The sequence below is a fragment of the Lycium ferocissimum genome, chromosome 2 (assembly GCF_029784015.1).
Source record: "Lycium ferocissimum isolate CSIRO_LF1 chromosome 2, AGI_CSIRO_Lferr_CH_V1, whole genome shotgun sequence".
NCBI classification, from domain to species: domain Eukaryota; kingdom Viridiplantae; phylum Streptophyta; class Magnoliopsida; order Solanales; family Solanaceae; genus Lycium; species Lycium ferocissimum.
The window spans coordinates 37,649,350-37,673,904 of record NC_081343.1 but is presented as its reverse complement, the minus strand read 5'-3'; the positions used below and the strand labels follow the sequence as shown (position 1 = coordinate 37,673,904).

The 24,555-nt window shown below is 36.6% G+C and overlaps 1 protein-coding gene across 5 annotated transcripts in view; it reads left to right on the top strand.

The window, feature by feature from the left end:
* LOC132036189 (rRNA biogenesis protein RRP5) overlaps positions 1–14,410 on the top strand; it is a 45,823-nt gene extending 31,413 nt beyond the window's left edge. For 2 of the 5 annotated variants that reach the window (XM_059426484.1, XM_059426476.1), the window contains exons 18-40: positions 251–357; positions 643–723; positions 840–914; positions 1,009–1,110; positions 2,089–2,257; positions 2,340–2,485; positions 2,917–3,000; positions 3,089–3,189; positions 4,303–4,456; positions 4,555–4,629; positions 4,857–5,007; positions 5,885–6,512; positions 7,507–7,564; positions 9,822–9,967; positions 10,046–10,229; positions 10,599–10,697; positions 11,132–11,502; positions 11,611–11,787; positions 12,888–12,984; positions 13,087–13,242; positions 13,316–13,546; positions 13,631–13,714; positions 13,820–14,410. In XM_059426484.1, coding sequence (XP_059282467.1) covers positions 251–357; positions 643–723; positions 840–914; positions 1,009–1,110; positions 2,089–2,257; positions 2,340–2,485; positions 2,917–3,000; positions 3,089–3,189; positions 4,303–4,456; positions 4,555–4,629; positions 4,857–5,007; positions 5,885–6,512; positions 7,507–7,564; positions 9,822–9,967; positions 10,046–10,229; positions 10,599–10,697; positions 11,132–11,502; positions 11,611–11,787; positions 12,888–12,984; positions 13,087–13,242; positions 13,316–13,546; positions 13,631–13,714; positions 13,820–13,927 — 3,584 coding nt within the window. In that variant the 3' untranslated portion in view covers positions 13,928–14,410. Of the gene's footprint in view, positions 1–250; positions 358–642; positions 724–839; positions 915–1,008; positions 1,111–2,088; positions 2,258–2,339; positions 2,486–2,916; positions 3,001–3,088; positions 3,190–4,302; positions 4,457–4,554; positions 4,630–4,856; positions 5,029–5,884; positions 6,513–7,506; positions 7,565–9,821; positions 9,968–10,045; positions 10,230–10,598; positions 10,698–11,131; positions 11,503–11,610; positions 11,788–12,707; positions 12,804–12,887; positions 12,985–13,086; positions 13,243–13,315; positions 13,547–13,630; positions 13,715–13,819 lie in introns of those variants that run through there. The other 3 variants (XM_059426467.1, XM_059426458.1, XM_059426491.1) reach the window with 2 other exon arrangements.
* Positions 14,411–24,555: the final 10,145 nt, after the last annotated feature.

The following is a 24,555-nucleotide window of genomic DNA, read 5'->3' as shown; positions in this document are numbered from 1 at the left end:
ATTAATGCTGCAGTCATCTTTGTATCCTCTTGTTATTTATTGCTGTTATTATGTTCAGTTTCAAAAAAAAGAAAACTGTTCTTGTTATTATGTGATTTTTCTGCAATTTAACCAATTACTGTTGATAGATTAACCTGTGGTATTTCCATGTTCTTTTAGTTTTTTGGGGCTGCATGAGGGAAAGGGAGAGAGTGTTTAAACACGACACTTGCACTGACTAGATATTTGTTTGGGTCTTTGATGTATGTAGATGTTGAGGGCAGCAATTTAGTACTCTCTGCAAAACATTCTCTTGTGGCCTCAGCTCAGCAGCTTCCGCTGGATGTTAATCAAGTCCATCTTAACTCTGTGCTGCATGTAAGAAACTTACTTCATAGTTTTTGAGCTTCTTTTCATCCCTTCTTTCTAGGTAAGTTGGGCAACTGTTTATAAACCAAATGGCAAGGAGCTGAGGCACATTTTTTGTGTCTGTTTTTCTCCTAACTGTGATTGTTCATGACTGAAAGAGATCACAACAACTAAAGCTTTTCTTTTGAAAAATGCTCAAAGCACTAGTAGTTGAAGTGGTTTATGGACCATCACACTACTTTCTGGTAATTCCACTTCTCCGCTAACTACAACATATGTTTTTTTTAAATCCAGGGGTATATTTGTAATATAATTGAAAGTGGTATCTTCATTCGCTACCTTGGGCGCTTGACTGGGTTTTCTCCAAGAAACAGGGTATATACTTCTTACAGTAAATCTATTACCTTCACGATTGTATCTTTTATTTGGACGAAGGGCACAATATGATCAATAAAAAATGCTGAGTAATCACCTTTTTTTATCCCGTCAAGGCTACTGATGACAGAAGATCTAGTCTTTCTGAAGTTTACCAGATTGGACAGTCTGTGCGCACTAACGTTGTTGATGTAGGTCAACAGTTCGGTAATGTGAAGCTTTGGTATGTTATGATTTTGGGATTCCCAGTGAAATTTTGATTCTTCCCTTCCCTCTCTCATTCAGGTCAACAGTGAAACAAGTCGAATTACAGTTTCTTTGAAGCAGTCTCTTTGCTCTTCAATAGATGCATCCTTTATTCAAGAATACTTTCTTGTGGAGGAGAAGGTAATTACTGACCATGATTTCTATGTTACAGAAAAACTCTTCTGATCTTTTGACAGGAAAAATATCCCTGTTTGCTTGTCATACACAGTGATTGTTCTGCCTCTTGCATACTTAATCAATTGCTTCCTGGAATGTACATCTGAAATTGGTAGGGAAAAGAACTATCAGAACATAGATCAAACATTTTGGAAATTTGTGAAATTACTGTATGGGCCTTGTGTAGGCAGGTTTTCTCTCGTTATGTTGGGAGGGACTTTCTATCTGGTAGTGCACTTCAAACTTCCTAAGTTCACTCTAATTCCTTTCTCTGCGGTTAAATGAAATTCGCATTAAATCTTATGCCCGTAGGCTGAGTTATGTTATATATTGTTCAACTTTTCCCTAAATTAAGTCTAGACCTTTCCCATCCGATTAATATTCACCTACTTCTTATTCTTGGTTGTGTTGACTGGAAAGTTAAGTATCACATGTTCTTATGATTTGCCTGTTTCGACTAGAAACTTTTTGAAGTACCATAGGTCTCCATATTAGTAGCTTTTGACTTGAATGATCAAAGTCTGTTACGGCCCCTGCTCATCTGTTTTGCCATTTAATTAACCTTTTCAACTTTCAAGAGCATGAATTCCTGCCCTGGGTCCACAACAGGTGGGCTTGTATGTGCATATTGTCTCATGCATTGGAGTCTCTACTCTAGTGTCATCATTGTTCCATGTCAGTAACAATGTTTTTTTTCCATTAATTGGGTATCCGAAAACCACACTTCAACTCATAATAATAAGTAACCGATGCCCATTTACAAGTTTCGAGCAATCAATGCTTAAAGAATCAGGTGCTGTTTTCTTTTGCTACTACAAATATGACATATCAACTATTGGATCTCTGTGCTCAATCAGAGTTTGTTATATAAAAGGGGATGTAGGAAATACTCTTTTCTCTTAGAGTCTCATTCTGAATGGATTCATCTTTCTCTGCTATCAGATTGCGAAGCTGCAGTTGGTGGACTCTGGAGGTTCCGACTTAAGATGGGTGGAACAATTTAATCTTGGTAGCACTGTGAAGGGAAAAGTTAATGAAATAAAGGAATTTGGTGTTGTAGTAAGCTTTCAGAAATATGATGACGTTTTTGGTTTTATTTCCCACTATCAGTGTAAGTTCCTTTGAAACATTGAATAACCAGTTATTATTTGTTTCCTTGAGAACTAATATTAAGTAAATGATATTCTTTGCAGTAAGTGGAATCTCTGTGGAGACTGGCTCAAGTATTTGCACAGCAGTACTTGATGTTTCCAAGATAGAACGCCTAGTGGATCTGTCTTTGAAGCCAGCTTTTGTGAATAAATCAAAGAAAGAGACCACTAATAATCAAGCCCAGAAGGTCATTCTTGAATTTGCTATTTCATTGTTGTGCTGTACCGTTAATTATCTTGGTTTATTCGTCTCGTTAAAGATCTTTTTCGAAGAAATAGTATTGCTTCTTGCTTTTATACTATTTTTTTCTTATAACCGAGAGATCCCTGAGGGCCTGCGGTGCACGGTTCAGAATTTGGTGGATGATGGCCTGTACCTCTACCCTTTTGTATTTAGATACTAGACTTTTGTTTGCGGCACGGTTCAAGCCGGTGACAGGTGGCTAACCCACACATCGCAAGCTGGGGCCTGTTTTCGTATTAATTCTTTGGAGAAAAACTATTGATTTTTGTATGAGTATTGTATTTTATTTTCTTGTTTTATCTAGCATCTATATTGGTTGCACTACCTGTTCTTTTTCTCTTTCATGTATTTGATTACTTTTACCTTTATAAACAGAAACGCAAAAGGGAAGCGCTAGGAGAATTGGAAGTAAATCAAACTGTAAATGCAATTGTGGAGATTGTTAAAGAAAATTACTTGGCAAGTTTTTCAGTTTTTTATTTTTGGCTGTATTCTGTCTAGCTTCAATCCATATTGTTAGGTGTGCTTAACTTTTCCTGTTAACCAGGTTGTTTCACTACCATCATATAATAACACTCTTGGATATGCATCGCGAGCTGATTACAATACTCAAAATCTTCCTCATAAATCATTTGCCAATGGAGAAAGGTAAGAGAACCTGATAATTTCTATTCTATTTGTGTTTATTGTGTTTTCATTTTCAGTTCCTTTATGTTGTCTACATGGAGAGGAAAAAAGATTGTCATTTCATTTATTATGTTTTTTAATCATTTAGTAATTTAGCTCGTGTTTGGAATTTATTGTACTTAGTCGAGGTGCTAGCTCGCGTGCCCGAAGACCATGGTTATTAAAAAAAAAGAAGATGTTGCAAGTATAAATATCTTCATATACCAAACACTCTAATAAGTACTGCGACTTAACATCACCCATGAAATGTTAGCTATGACCTTACAGTATTACTAGACTTGGAAAGGAAGTAAAGAGAGAATTAGAAATTTCAGAGAGTAAAACTTGCTTCGACGTGGTTGCGTTTTATCCTTTGTGAAAAGCAAATGGCTGGATGAGGTAGCTACGATATAGAGGAGTGATATGATTGGAAGGAAAAAAGTATATTGAAGAATCTTGTAGTATGGTTTCAAGTCAAATGTGGAGTAATCTATATATCTAGCAATGTCAATTTTCCGTATAATAATCCTGAAGAAGTGGGAACTTGGTTAGATGAAATTTAAGCTACTGTAAACATGCAAACCTTATAGAAAAGCTAATGTAAACATTCAATGTGCTTTTCCCATGGGTAGAAATGTAGGAGAAACAATCTTTGTGTAGCAGTCAGAAGATATAGCTAGCCGTGACTTGAATTGAGCAATATAGAAGAGAAGGCTACCATGGAATTTGAGTCACTTTGGGAGAGGAACGTCAGGAGTGCACTTCTTTCTATCTAGTATTTAATATAAGGGGATTTCAAATTCTAAGTCAAGAACCAAGAAGTATTAGTTTAATTATGGGACGAGCCAAAATTAGAATTGACTTATTTTGTGAACTAGTAGAGTTGAGGGGTAAAAATTGTCTACCGCTACAAGTTGCTAAGAATTTGCTTTCCATGTTGATGTGGAAGAATGTTCTCATTCTTACTTCATTGATGTACTCTCCATTTCCAGCTTCATGCTACAGTGCTTTCTGTTTTATGGATAGCTAAGTAGGACATTTTATTTGATGCTTGCATTGTGGTTTCTATTTTGTAATTCATTTTTCTCAATGTAGTGTCATTGCCACTGTTATGGCCCTTCCGTCTCCTTCAACAAGTGGGAGATTGCTGCTGCTGCTTAAGTCTATCAGTGAAGCTAGTGAAACGTCGAGTTCCAAGAGGGCTAAAAGGAAATCTAGTTATAATGTTGGATCGCTGGTTCAGGCAGAGGTATGGATATCGTTCTTGGTAATACTTACGCTTCTGCATGAAGGATTCAGATCACAAATTAGCTGGGGGCTATATTTTGTCTTATCGATTAACTGCAGATTACTGAAATACGGCCACTTGAACTGAGACTAAAATTTGGGTCCAGTTTCCATGGGAGGGTGCACATAACAGAGGTAAGCAATTACTTGATGACTTCTTCTCAAATGATTATGTAGTGGTACAATAAGTTCCCTTCTCCAACCTTAAGTTCCTCCTTTTGGCAATAGAAAAAGAAAGAAAGTACACCTGATAGCAGAAATCCTTGCCTTCTTGAAAGGAAAAAGAAAATAGGAGAAAAAGATAAACGTATAACTTGATTTTGGTGTTCCTAAACTTTTGCTTTCAATTTCTTGGTGAATAGGTATCAGATGACAATTATGCTGAAGCTCCACTTAGTAACTTCAGATTTGGGCAGTCTCTTACTGCAAGGATTATTTCAAAGTTCAATATGTCAGAAAGTGTTAAGAGAGGCTATCAGTGGGAGCTATCCATTAAACCATCCACACTTGCAGGTGAAATGATAACATGGCCAAGTATGGCATGAGGCCTTTTTTGTTTTTACCGACTATTATTACCTCATCTTAATTCCTTTCTCTTGAGCTTGGCTTCTACCTCGTCCACTTTGAACATATTTGCTCTCATGTTGTTAGGTCAAATTCCACCCCCTCTAAAGCCTCATAGATTGTCAGAGTTTACCTTTGGCTGTGACACTCTAGATGGTATCTTGAGAGAGTGCAATAAACTGAAATTTGAATTTTGTGATACATTACTAGAAGGTTTGCTGCTTTATTTTTGTTTCTGCAAGCTCCACAAGCCTGACATGTGTGACTTTTACCCAATCTCGTGTCTTTGCATGTTTTTTTGGAGAAGATAACATATTTGTATAAATATAAAATGGGACATTCCACTTCAAAACTGTGGACTGCATGCTTATTTTTATGTTGACTAACACCAAAAAGTCTCGTGATTCTGTCCTTCGCTATATACAGGATATGTGGGGGCATTCTCTGATTGAGCTATTTTCCCCCGTCTTATATATTTGTGGTTGACATGTATATATGCATGATACGGAGAACTCTTAATTTTAAATCAATATATCACATTCATTGTTTCCATGAGTTTATGTCTACACATGTTCACTTTCTCAGCTTGAAACTCTTAGCTTTCTTTTATGAGTTCCACTGAATATGGTCAGAATAGATGCAGAAAAGGTTTATCCCGATCAAAGAAATAAAAACCAAAATAGATCTTACGCAGTGGGCGTTGTTTAGATGTTCAGATTAACATTTGTTAAATAGACACGATTCATCTGATGTTCAAGTGACGCAAGTCTGCTTTTATTTTTGAAGGTATCCCTTTTGACTATGGTTGTTCTTCTTTCTTGTCCAGGATCTGGTGAAATTGAACCCGTTAAAAATTTGAGTTATTCAACTGGCCAGCTCGTTTCTGGCTTTGTGTACAAAGTTGACAATGAATGGGCTTGGCTAACGATATCCCGAGATGTTAAGGCCCAGATCTACATCTTAGATAGCTCAAGCGAGCCTAGTGAGCTAGATGAATTTCAGAAAAGGTTCTCTGTCGGCAGGGCTTTCTCTGGTTATGTTTTAAGTTGTAATAAGGAGAAGAAGTTGGTGCGCTTGATACCACATCCACTGTTGGTTGACCCAGAAAGACCTGCCTGTCAACGAGATGGTCTCACAGATCATTCAAGTGAAAGTATGGCATTTCATATTCGTGAAGGCAGTGTTTTGGGTGGCAGGATTTCCAAAATCCTTCCTGGTGTTGGTGGATTGCTTGTTCAAATTGATCCTCACCTATATGGTAAGGTTCATTTCACTGAACTTGGAGATCCAGGGGTTGCTGATCCGCTGTCTGGATATCACGAAGGACAATTTGTAAAGTGCAAAGTACTGGAGATTACTCATTCAGGCAAGGGAACTATTCATATTGACCTCTCGCTGCGGTCTATTTCACACAGAACCCAGAAGCAGAAACACTCTGCACTCAATGATACAGTGTAAGTTCTAGATCCCTTACACTTGAATTTTCTAAGGACTAATCCTTAGACATCTACAAGTATGCTCTCTCTTGCATTATTTGTTCATGGTCAACATACATGAGCTTCATGATACTGGATGCATTTATAATATCATCGGTAATAGCTTCTTATCATGCTGCAAATATAAAACATGCTACAGTATGTTTTATCTGTAGAATATGATGGTACTTCTAACTGATAAAAAATTTGTTGTTGCCCTAAGCCTTTTAGGCGGTTTCTGGAGAGTTCTCTTCAATGAATTTTAAGGTCAATGTGTGCTATGCACTTGATCCCATTGGTGACTTCTGTTATCGGAAGTGCACTGGACCTTAATGTGTTCAGTATCCTCTTCCTTGCAGACCCGAGGGAGTCAAATTTAGCTGATTAGGCGTTCAATGAATTTAAAGCCTGATGTGTGCTATGCACTTGATCCAAGTGATGACTTCTGTTATCCAAATTGCATTGGACCTTCTTATGTGTTCATGATCCTCCTCGCTGCAGACCCAAGGGAGTTAATTTTAGGTGATTAGGCCGAAATGTCCGGTTATGGTTGTCTCATAATATACTAGGTAAATTGGTTATAAAATTGATAAAGAAGTTGTATTACTTTGGAATCTTACCCAGTACTAGAAGAGGGGGAAGGACTATTTCCCTTGTTTTGCTTAGGAAATTAAAGACAAGGGCAAGTAAAGTCAAGCCCTTCCACATTAGCGTTTCCTGTCCCTCTAAACCGAAACAAACATTTTAGATGTCTTCTCAACTGCACCAAACACTTTGATGACAAGGTTGTTACTTATAGTAAAAGAAGTATTCAGTGACTCCTACTTCCATCTCTCCTTCCTTTCCCTCCTTGAGTCTATCTAACAATTATTTCAATGTGGATATTTAGGGTGTTGGCACCCATATCATTTCCGCACTTCTTTTTGTTTCTTGATTAATTTCTTCTCCTTTTCTTTGTTTAATTTTTATTCAGGGATTTTGCTGTGTTAATGGAGAAGATTGAGGATCTTCAACCAAATACGATGGTGCAGGTACAACATGATTTAGATTTTTTTTCTTTTGCAGGCTGCAGTCACATTCTTTACGTAGTTTTCTGACCTTTAGACCTATAATACCCTTCTGTTCGTGTCTTTGTTTTCATTGCCCCTCCATGCAAAAGATAATGTACAACATTGATGTATGCCACACACTGATAGATGTCCTTAAGTTAACTTTGATGATATCTCGTATTGAATCTTATGTAGTACTTGTCGAATTGGAAATTAAAAGATTGAAGGGGTTCTTAAAGAGGAGAAAGCCTCATCTTCATTATAATGTTGGGAAGGCTTTAAAACCCTTCAAATTAGGTTCAATCCCTGTTTTCCTTGAGGTCCAAGGGATGTATTCTTTCGGTGGGTAGAGAAATCATATGATTCCCTTCTTTCATCTGAGAAGAATGAAGTCATCTTCCTAATATCTCATGGACTATTAACTAACCACTCGCTCCTTACAGACCATAATCTATCCTACTCAATCCCTTTCAACTTGCCTAAAATCCCACAAGGAGGATAATGTTCTTTGCTGTTCAACCAACATCTGCTTTTCTTGAAGTGTCAGCTTTCTAATAAATCCTTCACCGTAAGTGGCATACACCAACTGATACCCTACATATCTGAACATCAGATTGGGAGAAGAAGGTAAAGTTTAACAGCTAATGCCCTCCCCCTAAAATACAAAACAAAACCATTTACTACATCTTCTCAATTTCAAGTCTTTCCTCAATGTACTGACCCAGCTACCAAGGATTCCCGATAGAATATCTTTCCTAATTTCAATTTACATGTTCTGAGTCCATGACATATCTCCATTGATCTGTCCCTTATAAACTGTCTAGCCCCTTGTATACCAAGTCCCTTTTTAGTTCTCATACTTGTCTTAGTTAACCTTCTCCGTATTGCTGTCATGTCACTTACAATCAAAGCAAAATTTCTCAAGTTTCATTTTGCTGATGGATTGATCTCCTCTGCTACTGCTGGCTTCTTAAAAGAGATATCCCCTCCAGCTCAATATAAGTGTCCACTTAGCACTCCCCTTAAGAAAATACTACCTCCTAGAAAAAATAGGTATTTTGACTAAACTACCCTTAATTAAATAATACCTAATTAATATTGTTTCTTTATTACATAAAAACTCACCTATCTAAATAAGGGTAAATTTGGAAGAAAATAATTACTTCCTTCTTGATTATACATGTGGACACTTATTTTGGACCAAAATAAAAAGTGTAAGTGGACACTTCTTATGAACCGGAGGGAGTACATTATATTACGTGGGAAGATTTGAATGTGAACTTCATTTTTTATCAATGCTAATAACACTGCCTTCAGATACATTTTCTTTCTCCTGTCCACTAATATCAAAAGTTTGAAGCAACTGATTCGGTTGCATCGCATATATAATTGTTCTCGCTTTTATCATTGTGCCACTGCGAGCAACTGCCTCTTGTATTTTATATGTAAAATAAATGCATGTCGACTGAGGTTGTAACAAACTATCCGCCTCTCCTCCTAAGGATAGTTGTAACAAACTATCCTTAGTCATATAGCTGGTAATAGTTTTTACGTATAGACATATCAAAGGGAATTCAAATGGTTTCTTTCATCAGCCTTACATTCTTATATATGTGCAAAAAATTCTTGTTTGTTCATCCATTTCCATCAGTGTTGTCAAAAGCGCGTATAAGCCCTGAAGCGCTTCGCCTCACTTTATGTGTGCTTCAGTGTCATCATCAAGGCTGTAAGACTTTCTTTTCCTTGCCAATTAGCCTTTCTTGAAGAGATGACACTAAATAATTGATATTTCACTCTATCGGTATGTTTTTATAATTTGTTTGTCCATATATTTTTTATTCATGCTTATTATTATTAGTCTTGCTAAACAAATATATATTATTATTTTTGCACCATTGCACCTTTTTTCATTAAAGCCCATGCTTTATTTGCGCTTAAAGCCCCAGCTGACTTTAGAGCTTTTTGAGCTTTTCTCTTTTGATAACACTGGTTCCCATTAAAATAGTTCAACATATAGGATATGAACTGATTTCTCGGTTATTAAAAAAAATAAAAATAAAAATAAAAATAAAAATAAAACAGAGGATATATACTGATTGTATACTCATACTCATTGGTATAATCATTTTAGGTTTCACTCTTTGGATGTTACTGCATCTGTAGTTATGATTGATCTCCTTCTTCTGCAAGTTAAATTAATGAGGAGGTTCCTTTCTTCTTTTCCATTTTTTACTTTTAGGCATATGTGAAAAATGTAACACCAAAAGGATGCTTCGTAATGCTTTCTCGCAAAGTTGATGCAAAAATTCTCCTGTCAAACTTGTCTGATGGTTATGTGGAAAATCCAGAGAAAGAATTCCCTGTAGGGAAACTTGTCATTGGCAAGTAAGTTTTCTCAGTATGGATATAATTTTTTATTGTCTCAATCCTCATATTGTCGTATACTAAGTTCCTTTACTGCAGGGTGGTCTCCGTGGAGCCATTGTCAAAGCGAGTTGAAGTCACTCTAAGGACATCAAATGCAGTCGGTGCTTCCAAGTCTGATAAAGATGCTCTAAATAATCTGACTGTTGGGGATGTCATATCTGGCAGAGTCAAGCGAGTTGAACCATATGGTTTGTTTATCACAGTTGATCACACAAATATGGTATGTAACAGGTCACTTCCAGTAGTTATGACTTGCCTTTGGATAGTAAGTTATGACCTAAGTGAACACATTGTTACTTTTGAACATGGGTCAAACTCACTTCATTCATAACTACTATTTCAGTGTACATATTTTTACGTTATTGTAATTTCATCAGCTGTAATGTAATTTCTCCACTTCTTACTGATAAGTGTGTCTTTTCCTGTTTGTATGTTTATCAGCTATAAGAAAATTCTCTATTCTTTGAGAAAGTTCTGATGTTAATCATGAATGTATTTTTCTCGTCAGTTTGCAATATTGATGAGCTATTGTTCTTAGCAGAAAGCTTGTGTTTACTTGTATGCTGATGATTCCAGCTTCATTTTCTAGGTTGGATTGTGCCATGTTTCAGAGATCTCTGACAATCATGTCGACAATATTGACTCTATACACAAAGCTGGGGATAGAGTGAGGGCAAAGATTTTGAAGGTACTTGTTCAGTATGACACTACAGTTTAGCAGTGTAGACAAACATTTTGAAATAGGTGGAATTTTATCAAACCAAAAGGAAAAGGGAGAGTAATGGAATTTTTTTTTGTTTATATGCCTTGTTTCATTTTCTTCTCTATGTTCTTTTCATGGTTTTTCATCTCCTGGTTTGGGGACAATATTAACAATGTTAGACCATGTTATATAAGTGAATTCTAAAAGTTGGTACTTAATTTTAGCATGTCAATTTTTTTTATCATCCTTCTGAAGCATTACAAGTGCTAATGTAGCTCCAGAATTGCATTCTTTTATCATCCTTCTGAAGCATTACAAGTGCTAATGTAGCTCCAGAATTGCATGAGTGATGACTTCGGCTGTCATTTCTGCCATCTGGGTGTGTTACATTCAAACTCATTTTTTTAACTTTTTGTCAGGTGGATAAGGAAAGACATCGAATTTCACTTGGGATGAAGAATTCATATTTTAATGATGCTACAAGTGGTGAAATAGATACAAAGCTGAGTTCTGGAGATGCTCTTTCCATAGGTATTGAGTCAACTCCTTCACCTGAGAGGAGCTCCCAAGGACGGGAGAATCTTGATGGTGAATCTGTTGATGGGAAGGACCTGTTCCTTGCTGAAGTTGAATCTAGGGCATCCATACCACCCCTGGAGGTCCCACTTGATGATACAGAAAATTTGGATATGGGTGATGTAATTAATCAAGACTCAGGTGATGCTACCGATTTAGATACTTCAGATGACAAGAACAAGAAACATGCTGCAAAAAAAGCAAAAAGATTGAGGTACTGTTTGAATCATTAATCTTTCTTACCTGTTCCTCTTCGGTTTACTAATTCATAGGGAGGAACTATATCATAACTGTCTTCATGTGATACAATCTTTGTATGCAGGGAACAAGAAATTATAGCAGCTGAGGAAAGATTACTGGAAAAAGACATTCCCAGAGATGAAGATGAGTTTGAGAAATTAGTTAGAAGTTCCCCAAATAGCAGCTTTGTCTGGATAAAGTACATGGCATTCGTTCTGTCTTTGGCTGATGTTGAGAAGGCACGATCGATTGCAGAACGGTAAATCTTTGAAGTTATATTCTCCTAATCTAAAACAAACAATGAATTCCATTTCTGGCTAATAAAGAGTTCAAACAAGCAAACATCTTGGTCGTATAAAGATGTAGTTGAAATTTTATCCTTTAACTAAACCTTTGGTTATATTGGTATTTAAAATCTTGGATGTGAGCTGTTATTTTTGTTGTCTCTCTTCTAAACTATGTATGCTTCTTGTGCTTCAATGTGGTAGAACAGTCAATATGCCAACGGGACTATAATTTTATTAATGGCCTGTTTAACCTGTTGAATTGCCAACCTCGAAAAAGTTTCTTTTTTGAACAGGTAATTAATGCATATTGATAGAAAAAGGAAAAAAGAAATATCTAGCACAAAGTTGGTTCTAGTACATTTACATAGTCAGAACCTTCCTATAAATAAAAAAAAAAAAAAAAAAAAAAAGGAAAACAATTAAGGGTCCCTTCTCTACAATTCCTATCCCTGTAGTGAGTGGATGAGATCTACCAAGCTATTATCATCTTTGACATCCTGAAGACTACACCAAAAAGCCATAAGCATCTAAACTAATCTTCTGTATAGAATCTGCTTTTCTTTCAAAACATCTTGCATTTCTTTCCTTCCATGATATCCAACAAGCACAAGCTGGTACAGTTATCCAAATCTTTTTTCGTAGTATTCCTTATTCTTTCAACCCCCTAGATGGTTAGGAGATCCCTCACTGTATGAGGCATGGTAAAATGCATCTTAAATAGGTTTAAAACTAGTGACCAGATCTGAGTTGCCACGGACAGTGAAGGAATAAATGGTTGCAGTTTTCTTCATCATGGTTACACATAAAGCAGCTGTTGTATAATGAAAACCCTCTTCTCTGTAGTTTGTTGAGTCAGGCACGCCTCTTGAACATAACCTTTTTTCTCTGAAAGGGTTCATTTGCATGGAACACTCAAAAGAACCACATGAGGTGCAAAGTCATACTTGGCCATGTGGGAGTGCCGTGTTTTTTGTTCTTTCCTGTGCGTTAGTGTTCTTAGGTACTATGAGTAGTAAAATGTGATTGAAAATTCTGTATGACCTGTTAATTGTGTCTTGGTTCTTTTCTCAAGGGCTTTAAGGACAATAAACGTGCGAGAAGAGTTGGAGAAGCTGAATGTTTGGGTTGCCTATTTTAATTTAGAAAACGAGTATGGAAATCCCCCAGAGGTACGACAAAACAATGATATTGACCCATTCTATATGTTTATTACATCTCACTTTGCAATCCAATATTTGCCTCTGAATCTCATATTCTTGATTATGATCCAGGAAGCTGTTGCAAAAGTATTCCAAAGAGCATTGCAGTATTGTGATCCCAAAAAAGTGCATCTGGCCTTGTTAGGAATGTATGAGAGGACAGAGCAACACAAACTCACAGATGAACTTCTTAACAAGATGGTTAAGAAGTTCAAGCATTCGTGCAAGGTACTGACAGCTAGAAGTGATTTTAGATCCCTATTTAACTATTGCTAACTCTTTTTCTCCTCTTTTCATTTAGGTTTGGCTCAGGCGGGTTCAGTGGCTATTGAAACAAAGCCAAGATGGAATCCAGTCAGTGGTGAATCGTGCTTTGCTAAGTCTTCCTCCGCACAAACATATTAACTTTATTACACAGACTGCAATTCTAGAGTTCAAGTGTGGAGTTCCTGATAGGGGTCGCTCCTTGTTTGAGAAAATGCTTCGTGAGTATCCTAAGAGAACTGATCTGTGGAGCGTTTATCTTGATCAGGTACTGTACTAAACTGCTCTTTTATGTGTGTTGACATAAATCTTTTCGACTGTACATGACTCAAAATTAAATTCAAATGAACAGGAGATTCGACTGGGAGATGCAGATGTGATCCGTGCCTTATTTGAAAGGGCAATTACTCTCAGTCTTCCACCCAAAAAGATGAAGGTGATCCTTATATATTTCCAAGAATATTCTTGAAAATTTTCTTCAATTGGTTTTTCTTGTTTTAAGATGGGCCTTTTCTAATTGCTTGTGATGTCTGGATTGCAGTTCCTGTTTAAGAAGTATCTTGAGTATGAAAAGACGCTTGGTGACGATGAACGAATGGAGGCTGTGAAAAGGAAAGCAATGGAATATGTTGAGAGCAGTCTTGCTTGAATTAAATCCAGCAGTCGTGGAGTTGTGAGTATCTTGACATGGTTCAGAGTCCTTCATAGTGCTGAAGAACAGATGGTATCACCTTGAGGTTGAAATTGTCTGCTTCTCATGCTGTTTTGACGTACAAACACGACTAAAAGTGGCTACAGGATCTGTTGAAAGTAACGCCCCCAGCAATATAACCAACTTCTATTGTTGGACGGCACTTCAGTTATTGAGAATAGAGCAGTTAGGAGATTGAAATGCAATGCTCAGAGAAGCATGTGTATGTGGGGATTCTCGAAATGTCACTTCAATTTTGTAAGAGTAATTTTTGGCACGCACTGAGGAACTGGTGTAAAGAAAACCTCGATTTTATGCAAGGGGAATATGATAGTGTTAGGCATTTCTGTGTGTATTATTATCGATATAATTTTAGCAAATGAAAATGAACTCATTGTATGGCTATAAATTTTATTGCGCAATTCCAGTAGGTGAACCACTTCTGATTATCTCCATGCTATTTCCCGTTTCTTAAAAAGCCAAAAGTCCAGCAAGAGTACGAATGTAGGCTATTATATTTCTGTATATTTATCTATATGAAGTCTTGAAATGGCAAATAACTATTGTATGTCCTTTTGATATTGTGAAATATCTAAAGGAGAACCTCTGTGGCTACTTTTTCAGTGTTTGTAAAGGTAAAAAGAGTAACAAGACAAACTTATGGGGTTTAAGTGAAGTGTTATTTTTCTTCGAAGGGAAAAAAAAGAAGGGAGTAGTACAAGCGCACCTGGCAACAATTCTTCATTCATTGTTTCAGTTCTTAATGCTTCCAAAGCAAAACAATTTTTAAAACAATTTTACAACCATAAGTCTACTTTAAAGTTAAATCTGTCCCGGGTAATTTCATTAGAACTTGCATAATGGTCAGAACTCAGAAGTGTACAAGTACAAACTTTATGGAACATAGGGTTGACTTTTGGATCCGCTGCCAGGAAATGTCTTACATATTTATGCCTTGTGTGGTTTTCGCCAGGGGCGGATCTGCCTTATGAGGTAGGAGTGCCACACCAACCGCACGCTTCGGCAAAAATTTCGAGTATGTATGCAAATATCTGTGAAAACACATAGACATATATTAAATGGCACCAGGCTTGCTCTGGTGCCAATGGTTCGTGCGGGCCACTTGAAGTTTTTATTTCTCTAATGTGCCCGAGTTTGAAACCAGAGTAGGCATTGATATCTGATTTTTCCCCCATGCCCTCACTTCTCTTTCCTCCTCCTTCCTTTTCTTTTCCTCTTTTTTCTTCTTTCTACTCTTCATTGTTCTAAAAAGGAAATTCTCTCTCATCCTCATCCTCCTTTGTCAGCATCTTTCTTTTTTCCCATTTATTTACAATAACCCTTATTTTGTTTCTATAATTAGAGCATACTTCATAAGAAATTTTATTTGATAAGTAATTTGAATTGATTTTGTATATTTAACATATAGTTTTCTCTTTTTGATGGCGCCATTTAATCTGTATTGGAATATAATTTGAGCAGTATTTTATTGACTTTTAAAGGATAAAAAAGGTTAGTTTACTAGATATTCTAGGTTGATTCTTCTATACTTAAAATTTGAATCTTTTGTTATGCAAACAATTGCCTAAAACTTGATAATTGAGACTGAAAAAACTAACTTAAAAATATTGAAGGTAAATTAATGTAGTCAAACAAATAATATGTAAAAAAATTATGCTACATATTTAGCAAATTATCTAACTGGGGACGCTCGTTCAAGAGTTATTTGTTATTGTTTTTGTCATTTTCTTCAAGACTAAAATTTAAATTTTTAAATCTAGTGTGAAAAAATTGAACTAAACCGAACTTATTTACAAATAAAAGACCTAATTAAATTAATCCAGAATTAACTTGACCGACCTATCCTTCCTACTCGATCTTTTGTGGTTAGTGATAGGTATTGCCTATATAAAATGGTGGCACCCGCATCCTCCAAATTCTGGATCCTCCTCTGGTTGTCGCAATTTTAGAGAACTCGTAAATGGCTAATGTTGTGGGGTCCAGTCCCCAATTTTCTTTTGTTCACATACGTGATGTAAGCGCTTACCTCATCATAGTTGTGATGTAAGCGCTTACCTCATCATAGGAAATTCATTCCTATAAATAGGCGGTATATGGTTCATTTGAAAGACACACCAAACACCAAAATCATTTGCTATACACCAAAGTGAGAGCAAAAGTGAGGTATTCCATAGACCGAAAGAAAAAGTCCAAGAAAAATAGAGTGTGAGTGATACATCAGTAAGGTGGGAAAATCAAAAGAGTGTTTTTCTTTTGTGGGTGTAGGGTCTTGTGAGTATTTATACTCGTTAATACACAAGGTAAAATTCCTTACTATAGTGATATCGAGTCTTCCTCTTGGCCGTGGTTTTTCCCTTATTCGAAGGGTTTCCACGTAAAATCTTGCGTGTCATTATTGCCGCATTTTATTCTTGTTGATTTAACCATAACTTAGTGTTCGCGTTTATCACTAATACCGTGAATATTATTTTGCGGGTCTATTTTATTCCCAACAAGTGGTATCGGAACGAAGGTTCCGTCCGAGTATGCTCATGTGGTTGCGGCTACGATCCGAACTTCCACATCAGAAAAGAATTACTTTGGTCTTCGAATAAAATAGTATTTGTATTTGTGATAAACGATGGAAGCCAACACTAGTAGAATGGTTACTTTGAGTGGCGTAAATTATGCCATTTGGAAGGGCAAAATGGAAGATTTGCTCTATGTCGAAGAATTTTCACGAACCCATGTCTTTGCTAATAAAAAGCCCGATAATAAATCGATGAAGAGTGGAATTTGTTGCATCGGCGAGGTTTGCGGCTTTATTAGACAAATGTATCGTTGACGATAATGTGTTGAACCATATTTACGGGGAGACACACGCTCGGACCCCATGGGAGCATCTTGAAAATTTGTATGCTCGGAAAACTCGGTAACAACAAGATGTTTTTGATAAAGCAAATGTTTAAGGGTTTAAAATACCACGATGGTTCCGCAATGACGATCATCCGAATATTTTCGGGATCATGAACCATTATCCGCTATGGGTATTAATTTTGATGAAGAAATTCAAGGCTTATTTCTACTTGTTCCCTACCGCATTCTTGGGAAATTATTAGAACTTCATTATCAAATTTCGCTCCGAATGGTGTGATCTCTATGGATCTTGCCAAGAGCAGTCTTTTAAATGAAGAGATGAGAAGAAAATCTCAAGGTTCCTCCTCATCGATGTCTTGGTGGACCGACACTCAGGGGAGAGGCAAGAATCGTGGTTCTCAAAATAGAGAGCATCATAGAAGCAAATCCGTGTTGAGACTTAAAGATATTGAGTGCTATCATCATGGAAAAAAGGGCACAAAAAGTTGTTCTGTGGATTTTGAAAAAGGAGAATAGAGATAAGGAGGAAAACAAAGAAGATGGCAATCGTGTTGCGGCGTCACTACGGAAGATCTTGTTACTATCCTTGATGCGGATCGATAAATATTGCTTGTGATGAGTCAAGCCGGGTTGTGGACGTGGTGCCGCATCTCATGTGACATCACGGAAGGAATTTTTCTCATCCTATACTCCGGTGACTTTGGAACTTTGAGTATGGGTAATGAGACCGTATCTAGGGTGGTCGGTGTTGGAACGATTTGTTTGAAAACTAGTATTGGAACTAAACTAGTTTTAAACAATGTAAAGCATGCACCCGATGTTCGTTTGCACTTGATCTCTTGTTGGTGTTTTGGATGATGAGGGATATGTCGGTACCGATGGTCTTCCGGAAAGTGGAAGCTTACTAAAGGTTCCATGATTGTGGCTCGTGGCGAAAAACGTCGTGGTCTATACTTGACTACGGCCTCTACCGTGTTGACATGGTAAATGCAACAGAGCAATAGCTCTTCAACGTTATGGCATAAGAGACTTAGCCACATTAGCGAGAAAGGACTAAATGTTCGCCAAAAAGAAATTATTATCAAATTTCGAAAGTGCTAAATTAGAAAAGTGTGAGCACCGCTTGGCCGGAAAACAAAATAGAGTTTCTTTCAAGTCTCATCCTCCTTCAAGAAAGACAGTTGCTTGAGTTGGTGCATTCGATTTATGTGGTCCAACGAAGACAAGGACTTTGGGTGGTGCACTTTACTTCGCTACCTTTATCGATGATTGCTCAAGGAAACTTTGGTCTACGTCTTAAAGACTAAAGACCAAGTGTTGGGTGTCTTTAAGCGAGCCGAGCCCTCGGTTGAAAGAGAACCGGAAAGAAGTCAAGTGTATTCGTACCGATAACGGTGGTGAATATTGTGGACCGTTTGACGAATACGCAAGCAACGTGGTATCGTACACCGAAGACTCCTCCTAAGACTCCTCGACTTAATGGTTTAGCAGAGAGATGAACAGACCTTGATGGAAAGAGTTAGATGTTTGCTTTCCTCGAAGCAAAGTTGCCGAATTCCTTTTGGGGTGAGGCATTGTTGACCGCCGCACATGTTATTAATCTATCCCCGCGGTTGCTTTTTAAGTGATGTTCCAAACGAGTTTGGTATGGGAAGGATGTTTCCTATGACCACTTGAAAGTGTTTGGTTGCAAAGCTTTTGTACATGTGCCTAAAGATGAGAGGTCAAAATTAACCGCCAAGACAAGGCGATGCATCTTCATTGGTTATGGCCTTGATGAGTTTGGTTACAGGCTATATGATCCAATTGAGAAGAAGGTCGTGAGAAGCCGTGATGTTATCTTCGTGGAGGATCAAACCATTGAAGATATTAACAAAGCGGAGAAGAAAAATCTTCGTGTTCAAGGCTTAGTTAATCTTGATCAAGTTCCTCAAACAAATGTTGATGAAGTTGGTGGGCTCGACGACGATGGTGATGCCCGTAACGATGTTCCGCATCAGCATGTTGATGATGATAACGATGTTCTATTGATGAAGTAGATGCTTCTACTTATGAAGTCGTGGATGAGCCGTATATTCCACTTAGAAGGTCTACTAGACAAGATGTTCCTTCTTCCGTTATTCACCTAATGAGTATGTATTACTCACCGATGGGGAGAACTCGAATGTTATGAGGAGGCCATGAAGATGAGCACAAGGATCAATGGATCGAAGCCATGCAAGATGAGATGAAATCTCTCGCATGAGAACCATACTTATGAGTTGGTGAAATTGCCTAAGGGCATGAGAGCTTTGAAGAACAAATGGGTGTTCAAAGTTAAAGCCGAAGAACACAAATTAAGCCCGTATACAAAGCTAGATTGGTTGTTAAGGGATTTGGTCAAAGGAAAGGTATTGACTTTGACGAAATATTTTCTCCTGTCGTGAAAATGTCCTCCATTCGGACAGTTCTTGGTTTGACTGCTAGTCTTGATTTGGAGATTGAGCAGATGGATGTGAAGACTGCCTTTCTTCACGGTGACTTAGAAGAGGAGATTTATATGGAACAACCTGAGGGCTTCAGGGCAAAAGGTAAAGAAAATTTTGTATGCAAACTTAAGAAGAGTCTATATGGATTGCAAGCTCCCGTTGCACAAAGGGTACAAGAAGTTTGAGTCCGTGATGGGGAGCAAGGCTACAAGAAGACTTCTTCGATCATCGTGTGTTTGTACAAAGATTTTCTCGATGATGACTTTATCATCCTTCTCGCTATATGTGGATGATATGTTGATTGTAGGCAAGAATGCTTCCGTGATTGACGAGTTGAAGAAACAGTTGAATAAGTCTTTTGCCATGAAAGACTTGGGTCATGCTAAGCAGATTTTGGGCATGAATATTACTCGTTCAAGAGATGAAAAGAAGCTTTATTTGTCACAGAAAAAGTACATAGAACGTGTACTGGAGCGCTTCAACATGAAGAATGCTAAGAGGGTTAGCACACCTCTTCCTGGTCATTTGAAATTGAGCAAAAAGATGTGTCCTACAACAACAAGAGAAAGAGAGAATGGCTAAGATTCCTTATTCTCCGCCGGAAGTTTAATGTATGCAATGGTACGCACCGACCGTATATTGCTCATGCGGTCGGTGTTGTTAGCGTATTTCTCGAAAATCCAGGGAAAGAGCATTGGGAAGTCATGAAGTGGATACTCGTATCTAAGAGGAAGCTCGACGAATGCTTGTGTTTTGAGGATCAAATCCAATTTTCATGGGCTATACGTATTCGATATGGCAGGTGACCTTGATGACGAAAATCCACTACCGGATATTTGTTTACTTTTTCGGGGGGGAGCTATATCATGGCGGTCGAAGTCGCAGGCGTGTGTTGCACCGTCACAACCGAAGCCGAGTATATTGCGGCTACCGAAGCCGGCAAAGAAATGATATGGCTCAAGAGATTCCTTCAAGAACTTGGATTGCAAAGAAATGGAGTATGTTGTCTATCAGTGACAAATGCCGTAGTGCAATAGACTTGAGCAAGAACTCCATGTACCATGCGAGAACAAAACACATCGACGTCGTATATCATTGGATTCGTGATCGAGAGAACGAATTGTTCCAGTCAAGAAGATTCACACGAGTGAAAATCCCGCGTATATGTTGACTGGTGTATCGAGAGACAAGTTCGAATCCGCGCAAAGAACTTGTCGGCACGCACTCAAATTAGAAGCCAGTATACCCTCCTTCAGGTGAATGGGACTGGAGGGGGAGATTTGTGGGGTCCAGTCCCCAATTTTCTTTTGTTCACATACGTGATGTAAGCGCTTACCTCATCATAGTTGTGATGTAAGCGCTTACCTCATCATAGAAATTCATTCCTATAAATAAAAAGTTTTTATGGTTCATTTGAAAGACACACCAAACACCAAAATCATTTGCTATACACCAAAGTGAGAGCAAAGTGAGGTATTCCATAGATCGAAAGAAAAAAGTTCGAAGAAAAATAACAGTGTGAGTGATACTGTAGTAAGGTGGGAAAATCAAAAGAGTGTTTTTCTTTTGTGGGTGTAGTGGTCTTAGGAGTATTTATACTCGTTACTACACAAAACAGTAAAATTCCTTACTATAGTGATATCACCAAGCTCCTCTTGGCCGTGGTTTTTCCCTTATTCAGAAGGGTTTCCACGTAAAATCTTGGTGTCATTATTGCTGCATTTTATTCTTGTTGATTTAACCATAACTTAGTGTTCCGCGTTTATCACTAATACCGTGAATATTATTTTGCGGGTCTATTTTATTCCCAACAAATGTGACTGCAAATTAGAGTCCTATCAGTAAAAGATCTAATCAGTGGTTCGTTATGGAAGTAAAAACACAAATATACCACTAGTAAACATTTAAACTAGGCAACTTCTTTCTCTTCTTCCTAAGCTTACCTGGTACGTGTGTGAAGTTCTTAACAACAAATATCCTTCAAGTATTACTCCAAAGTTTAAGTGCATCTTTAATATATTCATCCCTAACATGTTAAAGATGAACATGTTTGATGCAAAGTTAACTTTCCATCAGAAAACTATTGTTGAAGCCAAAACACATGATATGCACGTGACTTGCTCTCAATATGCTTCTTTTGCCCCATTCCCAGCTCTTTGTTGAGTTAAAAATTATGTCTCTCTTCTTCTTCAAACTAAGACTTACCACAATTTTTTTTCCATCAAATCAGTATTCTCATTCTCCATTCACGATTTTTTACGTGCTGATATATACAGTTATAAGTGAAGTTTAGGGCGAATAAAGGGCTCGCAAGGAATACGATACTGCATTTGTTTGCATCAAATACATCCTCTTACAGACAGACAGTACGGATATAGGATTTGAAGGTGGCGGGTGCCACAATTTTCTTCAATGTATATCTTGTTAGGAACGTGTATTTGGGTCAGGTCCATCTCTTTTTAATTTATTCGGGTCAACTTAATAGGCTTTTTTTTATTTGCAAATGTGAAAATTACATCTCAAAAATCAAGAAACGAACATAATTAACATCTTAAACAAGGAATCACACTCATTAACACCCATTAACAACAGAAGTAAAATCATCATTTTCACGAAGGGACTTGCATCTCTTATGTATATTAAAAAATGAATGTGCACAAGTAAAATGACATCTTCAATAAGGGAATTACATCAATCAAAATAAGAAAAATAATAGAAAAACTCTTCAATAGATAAATACACCCCATAAGTTAATGTAGAATTAGATAAACTACAAGTTCTCAAAAATAAATCATAAATTTCATGTTTTTTCTAAGCAAAGGCTTATGAAATTTCCATCACAATTTAAGTAGTAAAGTGATTTAAATTGAAATTATAAGTACTCCAATTCATTTCTCATTTTATCTATTGCTTATTAAGAGTGTCCCAAGTCAAATATAGACAAGTAAACATGGACGGAGGGAGTAATAAACAAAAGAAATAATAAAAAAAAAATTGAATTTTGATCTCAATCCAAAATTCCCATTGAGATCCAAGTTTTTCGATTTAAATACTCACAGATTTGAGATTAAGAATGTTTAATTTAAGGAATTTTGTGTGTGTTCTCGCTAAAGATCACAGATAAAATAACAGAAAAGGAAAAAGACAATATAAATAATAAAAAGATAAATAGAAAATTGGGAGGGTCGAAAAGGAAATTACTGGTACAAAAGAAGTAAAAAGCCCAAAGAAAAACGGGAGTAAAAAAATGTTCAAGTTAGATTCAAACTTGTATCTACCAGCAGCACCTTTGTCTAATTTACGATTGGGGTGGCAGATCAAATAATTAACTTAATTTAAGCAAATTACAACATAAGTATATAAAAAAATTTATTAATGGAGGGGGTGCCATGCCACCCCCACCCTAAAGGGTGGATCCGCCCCTGCTTACAGAAATGCAGGATAAGGCTGCGTACAATAGACCCTTGTGGTCCGGTCCAGCCTCTGACCCTGCACACAGCAGGAGCTTAGTGCACCGGGCTGCTCTTTTTATTTATTTATTTATTATTATTATTATTATTATTATTATTTTAACTCGAGGTAGACAGTACCATATAAACTTTTAGAATTTAAAAAAATTGAAGAAATGTTACAGAAAACTAGTAGAAACTTTACGGCAAAAGTAAAGTTCAAGTAAGCTGAAACTGTAAAGTAGCTGGACAGTTACAGACACCAAAAACTGAAAATAAACAGGATTTGTTGTTGACAACCAAAAGAAGCAGATTTAGTGTTCAACCAAACATCCTTTGCCAAAAATTAAACCGTGTACATATATATATTAATTATTACGTATTATATATATATATATATATATATATATATATATATATATATATAATTATTACGTATTATAAATATATATTACATATTGAACACACTAAACATATATATTTTGTGCAAAACATTCATCTGCTGTTTCTGGCATCTCATGATGCTATGGAAATTATTTACATGAATCAACGTTAAACTTCAGAGTATGAATTCTGGAAACTAAACATATTACTATATAAATATGACTCTGGGAAACAGATTTAAAATAATGAATTCTTAGTTTTATATTTATTAAAATTTCCATAAAATTTCACATATAAATATATTCCGTATATGACAAATATTGGCCGCAATTAACCTCATCAAATAAAGTTGCATCTCCTTTTGCATATCAAACTTGACATTAAGAGCTACATTGTAGTAGAGTAACAACAACAATTGTGGTAATATAGATAAGATATACCTCCATCCTTAATTGAAGGTCTGAAGTTCGAGCTCCACGTATGAAAAAGATGCATGTTAGAGAGCGCTTTTCCCTTAATTGAACCTTATGCGGTGCAAAGTCAAATTAGTTAGGCCTAGATGCAGATATTGAACACTGAATATTAGGGGTGTCAATGGTGCGGTTCGGGCGATTATTTTATAAAATTTATACCGTACCAATTTTTCGGTTATTTCATTTTGCAGAGCCAAAATTAGACTTTTCGAAACCGTCCCATCATGTCGGTTTCTCTTTGGTACCGGTACGGTTCAGTTAAGTTTCGTTTTTTTTCTTTTTCAAAAGGAACATCATGTTAGTCACTAGTAAAAGTCAAGACAAAATATCATACATACTTTTATAGGACTTTGACAAAACTCTCTAGATATTTTTACTGATTAAAACGTGATGAATCAAGAAAACATGATAGAAGACAAAAATAGAGATTGATACCACTATTTTACGATAGTGTAGAATAATGTTAAGCAAAAACAAATATATTTTAGATAGCACGAGGGGGAAAAAACAATGAAGATGAGACTCAAGAAATGAGACTACTAAGATTGAGTATCCACTAAGAGAATTTAAAATCATACGAGAGGAAAGATATCTAATACTTTGTAACTTTCTATCCAAGATCGTTGGAATACCTTGTAGCTTACTAGTTACTACTCGAGATGCTAGAACTAAATTAAGTTCAATAGGAGTAATATAATATGTTTCAGAGTTGGAACTTTAGGTGTTAATTATGTTGCCGGCTTGTAGTCATTTTCATCATCCCAAACCCAAGGCGAAAATCTTAATATTTTGTTGTATGTAAATTTAATATATAAAATATATTTTACATATATACACTTATTCGGTTCAGTTCGGTTTTTTCGGTGTAGTTTTATAAAATTAAAAACCAACCTAACTATTCGTTATGGTTATAAATTTAAATAAAAAACGTTGGT